Source organism: Nansenia antarctica (genome assembly GCF_963989245.1).
Source record: "Nansenia antarctica genome assembly, chromosome: 2".
Lineage (NCBI taxonomy): Eukaryota > Metazoa > Chordata > Actinopteri > Argentiniformes > Microstomatidae > Nansenia > Nansenia antarctica.
This window is the reverse complement of record NC_137675.1, coordinates 13234333-13245138: the sequence shown is the minus strand read 5'-3', so window position 1 is coordinate 13245138 and position 10806 is coordinate 13234333. Positions and strand designations below refer to the sequence as shown.

Here is a 10806-nt window from a genome sequence, read left to right as displayed (position 1 = left end):
CAAAGTGGCTTCAAACTCAAAGTGGCTTCTACCGTACCATCCACAGCAGGGGAGGCTGGTGGAAGTAGAAATCGAAGGACGGGCTCATTGTAATGTATGGAACTCATTCTCTTGAATCTCTTCCATGCATTACAATGAGCCCGTCCTCCAATGTTTACCTCCACACGCCTCCCCTGCTGTGGATGGTAAGGTAGTTAGCAGTGGTGTAAATGAATGAAATAAGGTTACATGTAGACAACATCCATGTATATATTTTAATGGAAAACCGTTAGTCCACTTACAATTCTCATAACTTATAAGCCAACTTTAACACTGTACAGAGCAATTTTCACTTTCCTTAAGACAATACAATCAGAAAAGAAGGAACAAAGCGGAATGAGGACTCCCAGAGCATAGTCTCATAATGGTAACATACTGTATAAGTTATAGTATTACAAGTGCAGTGTGTGATACCTCTTATTAAAATATCATACTATGCTATCCAACTGTTTAGTTTGTCAAGCTGTGATCGGGATGTGAAGTTTAAATTATTGTACATCAAAAATATGGAGCAAAGCCCCACATATTGTATTTTTCACTGAAATATTGTATACCCCGGTAAGATTTGAGGACAGTATAAAAGGTATGAAAAATGTATACCGCCCAATCCTACTATTTACAGTTCAGTTGAGTCTGGGAGTTTGACAAATCAGCAGTTTTTCAACTGATCAAAGCATGTACCACAAAGTGCAATACAGTTCACTGTCAAAATGTAAAGGCCATTATTATAGTCACTAGGTTACTATTTGAATCAATTTAATCATATCTTAAATAAATCAACTTTGAGAAACAGAATTCATCATTACTTTAAACACGCTCAGATATGTATATTGCGGCTTTGCAGCCCACTTGTATCGCATTCTTCAGAAGCCAGTATCCGGGTAGCTAAAATTAAAAACAGGAAGGAAATAGAAACAAACATAAACAACAAACATAATCTATATCAAAATAGTTTGAAACATTTGACTTTAGACTAAATACCAACACCACAGTAATGCATAGCCACATCCTATCTTGCCCAACCACGACCCAGTTTTCAAGAAATTAAAGCACAAAGTTATGGGACAACATTATTGGGAAACCCATATCCATCCAGTCAGCATAAACCACACAATTCAAAGAATTGGTAGCTCATTATAAAACAAAGAAACACCCAAGGCTAAGAACAGGCTAAGAACAGGAAAGAGGACTTACAGATTCAGCCTCGTGTTCCAGCCCTGTGTCATGGTGTTCCAACTCTTCATCACGGAACTCCTTTATTATCTGGAACACATGACAACCTATATTCAGGAAATCCATCACCATAAAACAAAACATTATAACCACTCATCTATCTATCAATCTATCTAAGGTCAGTAGAGGCAAACATTTTAATTACTGTGTGATAGCTAACTCTGGGAGCAAAAGATTAGTGGGGCGATGGTTCCAGAGATGGAGCTGTAATAGACTAGAGAGTAGGGCTTGTTGCAAGTTGAATGCAATTGGCGCATGCGCTCTGCAATCTTATGTCAGTGAAATGAGTGGATGATCTCGTCCACTACACTATCTTTGCTGAAAATTGCTCTGTTTTCACAGGTGTGACATCACATCCCAGAGTCTACCGTTGAGGATTTATGCCACTATCCAGCCAGGCTAGTAGACTCCATTTCTAGCTAGCCAGGGTGGTACTCTGCTAGCCAGGGTGGTACTCTGCTAGCCAGGGTACTAGCCCGTCCACCCCGGTGTCTACCTCTGCTCTCTTACTTCTAACAGTTCTGTGTATCTGTCTGGGTCCTTCTCCATGAGGGCTCTGATCTGGCTGTTGTAGTGCTCTGAGATGCTCTCCTCCACGGCCACAGTGCAGGCCATGGCCCCCTCCTTCCCCAGCAGAGCCGTGGAGGCCCCTGGGGGGAGAAAACAGCACATAGTAGGATCAAGATCACCACACGCAACAGAAAAAGAAAACACATAACGCTCACATTTGTTTGGCGAGGTACAGGCTGGTGGTGAAACTTCAGAGTAAGAAAGAAAGCCTGCTTGAACAACACTCTTGCTCCGATGATATGATTTTACTTAACCAACGTTTCGGTTGGTTTCCTGCCTTCGTCAGGGTTTCAACAGCATTGGAGCAAGTGTGTGTGGCTTTCTTTCTTCCGCCCAAGATGACCACACCACCACTCAGAGCCATATGAAGTGTACTGTATGGATGCAGTCAGTGGACTGGCATAGCCTCATTGTAAACCACTGACTGCCCAAACTGCTCCTTAAGACCCATAGACATGTAAAAAATGTAAACATTTTTTTAACCCTTGTCTGCAATTACAGTAAGCAACTATTTGTAACCGTTATTTAATCAAATATCTCATAGCTGAGTCAATGTATCTGATTGATTGATAACATTTGAGGGTGGATGGGATATGCTGACCCTCGTTCCTCACCTAGTAGGAACCCTGTGACATTCCAGAGGGGCAGCAACAACGTCGGGCGTACTCTGTTGTCTGCGAGGATCTCACTGAACTTCGCTAGATGCGCTTTCTCTTGGTCCCACATGTGCTGGAATTGAAAAAGACACATGAAACATGTACCGGTCTTGAATGAATGAATGAATGGTCTTTATTGTCATTGCTACAGTACAGGTACCAAACAACGAAATTTAGGAGGGGTGGCTCCCCTGGTGTTAGGAAGAAAAAAAAAGTGCTTTGTCACTCACATGCATATTCAAAAACATTAAACATTAACACACCTACACTCACAGAGGCCTTTATTAGGAACACTATACTAATACTGGGTAGGGCCTCCTCTGCTCTCAAAACAGCCTACATTTTTTTAAGCATTCCTTTGAGATTCTGGTCCATGATGACATTATTGCATCACGCAATTTGGTGCAGGTGCAATTTCACGCTGTGAAACGGATTCAGATCTGGTGACTGGGAAGGCCACTGAAGACCACTGACCCCATTGTCATGTGCAATGAAACCAGTTTGAGATTACTTTTGCTTAGTGACATGGTGCATTATCATGCTGGAAGAAGCCATTAGAAGATGAGTACATTGTGGCCATGAAGGGATGCACATGGTCAGCAAAAATACTCAAATAGGCTGTGGCATTCAAATGATGATTGACTGGTATTAACAGCCCAAAGTGTGCCAAGGAAACATTCCCCACACCATTACATCACCTGAATGAATGGGAAGATGCCCAGTAGTCATCATCAGTATATCAGAGTAAACCTGAGGTGATATTTGGATAATTTTTCATATGGCCAAATGACTTGACTGTTTGTCGGACCATCTTATTTGCACATATACCATGGTTCAAAGGGTTAAATATGGTTAAGCTGTAATTGTACATTCCTTTTAACCCACACATTTAGGTTATTTTCATATTTGTCATAAACTATATAATGGCTCTTGAAACACGTTGTAAGCCAAGACTTTTTACGAGGATTTATACGGTTAGGAACATGTTTAAAATTTAACAAGCAGCACACAATTCTAAACTGGACACACTCTACTTTCAAATGAAAGTATTTATGGACGGGGTCTTTCATTATATCAATGAAAATAAGCGCTGTGAAACTTTCTAACTGAATCCACATGTATTTCGTTGAAGATAATAATAATAATAATAATAATAATAATAATAATAATAATAATAACAACTTGTATATGTATAGCACTTTTCCTGCAAACGTTGCAGCAGTTGATATGCAAGTATTTGCTAGACTGGCAGTATGATGGTGTCTGTGTACTCTGAAATTATATTGGATATTTCTTTAGTAGCCTCTGATTACACCCCTGTTGCTTCAAAAAGAAAAGCAAGACAGTACTGGTAGAATAAAGCATCAACGTTGTCGGATATCGATAAAAATAATAATCAACATTTGTGTATGTGGGTCAGCAATCAGGGTTCACTTTCTTTGTTTTATTTAGTGAACAATAATTATATTATGGCTCATCAAAACAGTACATCCATGCAAAAATGCAATCATGGAAAGAGATAGCATGTGTGCGTGCATATGTTTTGTAAACTGTAATACCTGAATGAGGGGGCCCGTCTGAGTTCTTCCCAACACCGCCATCTGGCCAGCGTATATGCGGTTGGCACCGTATTCCCCTGCGTGGTCAACACGTACCATTCTGTCTAACATCGCCTTCTCTGCACTGTCCCGGGGGGGCGGCAGGACACCGTAGCCTCGACAACTCTGCTGCACAGCTCCTGCTGCCCACAGGACCAAAACGTTCATCCATTAAATACATGCGTCATTGCGATCGGTTCACATTTGTTGCAAAGTACCTGCCTGCACTTGTCGAGACAGACGTCAGGCTTTAATAAGAGATCCGTAAACAGATATTCCCTCTGCTCTCTTAGCTCGTTACATGTGCATGATGTCAACAACTGCAACCTGGCTAACTTGTTGTTAGCATATTAGCTAACAAGTGCCTACCTCTGTACTTTAAACAACATTGCCGTGTCCTCAAAGGACTGAAAACCTGCGTCCAGTCATGCAATGCGACGTGTGCAAAAACAGCCCTCTGCATGACTATAACAGTTGCCCCCTGGTTATTTAGTTAGTTAGTTCACTTCACAAACACACAATACGTGTGCAGGGGTTGTCATTGAAATGTTCCTGGCTGTCAGTGGAGACGTCGCGGTCGTATGACGTCATATCAGCGCACTTTTCCACTTTTATGCGCTACAAATTTAGCCATATCACACATCACATTTTGCATGGATGTACTGTTTTGATATGACATACAGTACAGGCCAAACGTTTGGACACACCTTCTCATTCAATGCGTTTCCTTAAATTCCTTTCATGACTATTTGGTACATTGTAGATTCTCACTGAAGGCATCAAAACTATGAATGAACACATAGGAATTATGTATTTAACAATAAAGTGTGAAATAACTCTAAATATGTCTTATATTTTAGATTCCTCAAAGTAGCCACCCTTTGCTTTTTTGTTGTTAATAAAATATATAATAATAACATTTAATATAATATGTGTTAATAATAATATGTTATTATATATATATATATATATATATATATATAATATTATATATTTTATTAACAACAACAAATATATATGTTATTAACAACAAAAAAGCAAAGGGTGGCTACTTTGAGGAATCTAAAATATAAGACATATTTAGAGTTATTTCACACTTTTTTGTTAAGTACATCATTCCACATGTGTTCATTCATAGTTTTGATGCCTTCAGTGAGAATCTACAATGTAAATAGTCATGAAAATAAAGGAAACACATTGAATGAGAAGGTGTGTCCAAACTTTTGGCCTGTACTGTAAGTAAAATGTTCATTTTTAATACTTAGTCGAGAATCCTTTGCAGGCAATGACTGCCTGAAGTCTGGAACACATGGACATCACCAAATGCTGGGTTTCCTCCTTTGTGATGCTTTGTCAGGCCTTTACTGCAGCAGTCTTCAGTTGTTGTTTGTTCGTGGGTCTTTCTGCCTTTAGTTTTGTCTTCAGCAAGTGAAATGCATGCTTGATTGGGTTGAGATCAGGTGATTGACTCTGGCCATTGCAGAATATTCCACTTCTTTGCCTTAAAAAAGTCCTGGGTTGCTTACACACTATATTTTGGGTCATTGTCCATCTGTATTGTGAAGCACCATCCAATCAACTTTGCTGAATTTGTCTGAATCTGAGCAGACAGAATATCCCTAAATACTTCAGAATTCATCTGTCTGCTTCTGTCTTCTGTCACATCATCAATAAACACTAGTGACCCAGTGCCATCGGAAGCCATGCATGTCCATGTCATCACACTGCCTCCACGTTTTTTCACAGATGATGTGGTATGCGTCGGATCATGAGCCGTTCCAAGCCTTCTCCATACTTTTTTCTTCCCATCATTCTGGTACAGGTTGATCTTAGTTCCATCGGTCCAAAGAATGCTGTTCCAGAACAGGGCTGGCTTTTTTAGATGTTTTTTGTCAAAGTCTAATCTGGCCTTTCTATTCTTGAGGCTTATGAATGGCTTGCACCTTGTGGTGAACCCTCTGTATTTGCTTGTGTGAAGTCTTTCTTTTATGGTACACATGGATAATGATATGCCTACCTCTTGGAGACTGTTCTTCACTTGGCTGGATGTTGCGAAGGGGTTTTTCTTTACCATGTAAAGGATCCTGTGATCATCCACCACTCTTGTCTTCCATGGACGTCCAGACCTTTTTGTGGTGCCGAGCTCACCAGTGCTTTCTTTTTTTCTCAGAATGTACCAAACAGTTAATTTGGCCAGTATTAATGTTCCCACTATCTCTCTGATGGATTTTTGTTTTGTTTTTACAGCCTAAGGATGGCCTGTTTCAGTTGCATTGAGAGCTCTGTTGACTGCATGTTGTGCATATACAGCAACAGCCTCCAAATGCAAATGCCACACTTGGAATCAACTCAGACCTTTTACCTGCTTAATTGATAAAGAAATAATGAAGGAATAAATAGCCCACACTGGCCCATGAAACAGCTTTTGAGTCAATTGTCTAATTACTTTTGGTTATTATATATAAGAGCTATAATTCATAAACCCTTCCTTCAATTTGGATGTGAATACCCTTAACCTAAAGCTGAGAGTCTGCACTTTAACCCCAGTAAATTCTGATTATTATTTGTTTATTTTTATTGTAGGGCTACAATAAATATTTTGAAAAAGCATCAACTATGCCGTTTCCCAATGCAAAGGTCGTGCCTATGAAGCCCACCAGAGCAGGTATGTCATTGATTCGAATAATATTGGTGCCACACTAATGCTTGTACCCATCCAAATATAACTCTACTATTTTCCTAAACATAAGTTATTGTGTAGGCCTGATTTCTTAGACAATGTGTGTCAACTGGAATTGTTGTATAAAACAAATCTGTAAAGTATGAGTCGCACATAGATCTGGAGGTAGCAGTATGTCCTCAGAGATTATTCTGTTTCTCAAAAGATGTAGGCCTATCCAAGATGACAGTTGTGCCACCAATGGAAGAAGAGGAAGTCAGTAAACATGAAATGCTTGTGTGAACAGTACAGACTTTTTCTCAAAGACCATTCTTGGTCTTGATATGTGTAGCTAACCTATATTATTGCTTTGTGTAACATTTCAGAGAGTAATACCATTTTACTGTATATTATATATATTTTTTATATCATAGAAAAATTCTGACATATTGGCCTATGTGTGATATATTCCCCTAGACTCTCAGACATATGTTTATGTGTGAATATATTCCCCTAGACTATTTGCAAACCGAGTCAACTGTGCTCAAAACTATTTGATGAAGTTGAGAAAGTCAAATGTTGGAAAGTCAAATTGGACTCAGAAGCTGTACAGAAAGATAGGAAACTACAAGAAAATAAAAGAACAATTGAGACTCAACGCAAAGCCATCCAGGAATTGCAAGTAAGTAGAACAGGTTATATTTTGAAATGGCGGTGTAAATGACTTGCTGTTGTCCTTTGGTATATTCATCACAGATGTATTGTCTGCTTGTTACAGTTTGGAAATGAAAGTCTCAGCATAAAACTTGAGGAACAGATCGGTGACAATGCTGATCTTAGGAACAAGTAGGTATAGTATTTGATTTTGTGTGAAATTAATATTTTGAACAAGGACAATGCTGCCATGGAGGCCAGCAATGACGTGACATTGCCTCTGAGATCCATGGATGTGGCCAGAGCTGAAGAAGACGTAGTCTAACTTAATATCCTCTTGACCGAGTTCACACTCAGTTGATGTATCAATGTAGTCAATGAGATCATGTTCATCTCCAATGACAGAAACAGCAGAAATGCGAGTCATTTTGAATTAAGCTGTATAGCAATCTATCACAGTATTCACAAAAACCTACACAGTATCACTTCCCCATTTCCATTTACCTCCATTATCTAACAATGCATTATAAGCATAGTATGACCAGAATAAGAGGCACTTTCTGTGTGATATGTGGAAGCATGGAGTTTACTGCATTTAACTGCTCTGCAAAATGTTGATATTATATTGTTTAATAAGGCACTATTTAAGGTGAATTAGGCTGTTGTTTTTTGCATTTGTGTTCAATCATATGCAGGTAGTTTATGTGTTAATATGTTAAATATCTCTTCAGCAATGCTCATTTGCAGTGCAATGTCTCCAAACATGACTGCAAATGTTTTCTGTGAAAGCACTTAATGGTTATTATAGTATTCTTATACGGTTTAATTAATCCCTTAAAAATAATCACACTACCATTTTCTATTAAACTATTGTTTATCTCAGACTATTTCAGGCAACCTTCAGGACTTTCAACATCATCCTGGAGGAAATAGTTTGCACATTATATTGCAAGATGATGTAGTTTTTTTTGCTGAGGATGTGTTTTGTGCACAGTAACTTTGAACATATGCCAGATATAAACATGTTAAGTTTGCACTGAATATCTTTTAGACCTTGAAACTTTTAATTCTGAATTTAAAAGTTTGCTCCAATTGTAATACAGGAGCATTAGAACCAGCATTCTTGATCTTGATGAGCAGACCAAGACCTAGGTCATCATTATTTTTCAAATGCTCTAGGGGTTTATTGTGGGACTGTTGGTATTAGCAAATCTAAGATCATGTGCATGTGTTTCATTGTACATATTTGTGTCCATTAAATGGTGACCATAATGTTTTCACCAAAACATCATGGAATGATGAAATCATATGAAGGTGTTTATAGCCAAACAAGGATAAGGCAGCAGTGTATACAATAGAACATAAATGCATTTATAAATAAAACAAATTTGTAAACAAGTAAAATGTATTATTTGCATCTGCTCTGGGCCATAGTCCACTAAAGGTGGCTTAATATAGCGGCGCCATAATTAAATGCGGCGCTCAGGGACCTCGAGATTGGTATTCAAGCCTCAGGTGATTCCTCGAATGAGGATCAGCCTTGTGTCATCAGTGTTCACAGAAGACAGGCTTACAAATCTTCGATATGGGCGCGTGCACGCAGACATACGCAGCCCAGAAGAGTCGATCTGTCGAAATGAAGATACTCCACTCTGCAGGGGTACTACATTTGCGCAGCATTCCGAATTATTGATTTTTTATGAAGACGGAAAAATAAGATGTAAAATAGTGCAATACTGCCGCAATTAACAAGGCGAGGGAAATGGTTTGGCAAGAAATTGCTGACCGATTAAATGCGTAGGTCATACTAGCCCCAGTTATTGTTATATGTTCATATTTTAATAAATGAATATTTACTACTGTGGTGATATCAGCAGCAGGCTACAAACCGTCATATCGCCACAATAGCCTAGTGGTATCGACCGCTGCCATAGGATTTATTCGTCATTTTATATCGGTGGTTCAAATCCCTCTTCAGGCGCACTTTTTACTGCATTTCGTTGTCTGAATCTAATCTAAAATCTCATCTAAAAAAGTATGTAGGCTATACAATTATGGTGCAGGCTAATTTACAAGAACTGACACGATTACAATGGTGTTTGAAACCTTTGCATGAAATCTTCGGTTAAATGTAAAAAAAAAAAAAAAAAAGACCTAGTCAAGTCTCGAACTCACAACCTTTGGAACTCAAGTCGGCTGCCTTAACCACTACGCTAGCCAGACCGCTGTGATGACAGCAATGCAAGTTGAGACAATTACTTCTTTTTTTTTTACACTCTTTTCTTTATCGATCTATCTATCACACTTTCAAAATATCAAGTTATCTATCACACAATCAAACTATCTATCGATCGATCACACTTTCAAAATATCAAATTATCTATCTATCACACAGTCAAACTATCTAATCTATCTATCTCGTGTGAAGTGGGAACTAATATTTCCTAAATGACACATGAGGAACTGTCGTTCTGGGTTTAGTTTCCGCCTGTGAGCCTTTTTTGACGCACGGATGACTATAGCCTGTGTTTTAGCCTGGTCGGGACCAGGCTAATTATATCTGACTCAGAAGGAGCTCAACCAAGCAGCGAATTATTTGAGCCACATTGATGGCACCAAACGCAAGCTAACATTTTCGAGGCTTAGAACTTTATCGAGGCTTAGAACTTTATCGAGCTTTGTGGAATAGGGCCCTGGTCTGTAAATACAAATTCTGTCTGGCCTTAGGGTGGGAGAAAATCAACAATAATAATAATAATAATAATAATAATAATAATAATAATAATAATAATAATAATAAATCAATGCATAACACAACATTGAATAATACTTTCATGGCATAGGCCTACACATTATGCGAGAAATGTAGTAGGCGAGAAGTTATTTCCGGGAAATTTGAAGTCGGTTTTGATGGACACGCCCACTGCAGCGGAGCTCAGACTCACCTGCACGTCACGTGCTTGTAGAACGTCGAGAACATTGAAAAATTAACTGCCGTTAAACATCTGTCAACTCTACAGGTCACGGTAATTCACCGTCGTGTGAAACAAGGTTTTATATTACAAACTGCCTCAATTATTTATCGAAATATCATATTGCTAAATACCCTTGCTCATAAGCTTACCAGTGAGTATATACTTTATTTAGCATCTCGACTGTTTGAGCTGCCTGGCTAGTGGCTAGCCCACATAGAACTAGCTGATCCTTGTCAGGTGTCAATCACCTAACGTCAACTTGACTTTAAATGTAGCTAGTTGGGAACTGTATAATTAAGTGTACCAATTGAGGTAATTGTAGTAATTAACATTAGCCACACATTCTAAGGCCATAATGTTTGCCGTGTCTATCGTCGTATAAATCGGCTGGTTTAGAGTGAGTTGTTGTGATAAAACTGTTG

General features: G+C 38.8%; 1 protein-coding gene across 2 annotated transcripts; it reads right to left on the bottom strand.

Annotated features, from left to right (window-relative positions):
- Positions 1–273: 273 nt before the first annotated feature.
- Positions 274–4633, bottom strand: coq7 (coenzyme Q7 homolog, ubiquinone (yeast)). Of its 2 annotated transcripts, none has more exons than XM_080550686.1 (6): positions 4466–4633; positions 4058–4239; positions 2457–2571; positions 1783–1922; positions 1234–1302; positions 274–924 (listed from the first exon to the last, which is right to left on the bottom strand). In XM_080550686.1, the coding sequence occupies exons 1-6, from the start codon at positions 4557–4559 to the stop codon at positions 847–849; spliced, it is 678 nt and encodes a 225-aa protein (XP_080406812.1). In that variant the 5' UTR covers positions 4560–4633; the 3' UTR covers positions 274–846. The 2 variants fall into 2 exon arrangements, with proteins under 2 accessions (XP_080406812.1, XP_080406813.1); XM_080550687.1 differs by having other exon boundaries at positions 4058–4236.
- Positions 4634–10806: the final 6173 nt, after the last annotated feature.

Coding starts and splice junctions, on each gene's coding strand:
- coq7 (XM_080550686.1), bottom strand. CDS start 4,559: ATGCAGAGGGCTGTTTTTGCACACGTCGCATTGCATGACTGGACGCAG. Junction 1,923..2,456: donor TGTCACAGGGTTCCTACTAG/GTGAGGAACGAG, acceptor TTCTCCCCCCAG/GGGCCTCCACGGCTCTGCTG. Junction 1,303..1,782: donor GATACACAGAACTGTTAGAA/GTAAGAGAGCAG, acceptor CATGTGTTCCAG/ATAATAAAGGAGTTCCGTGA.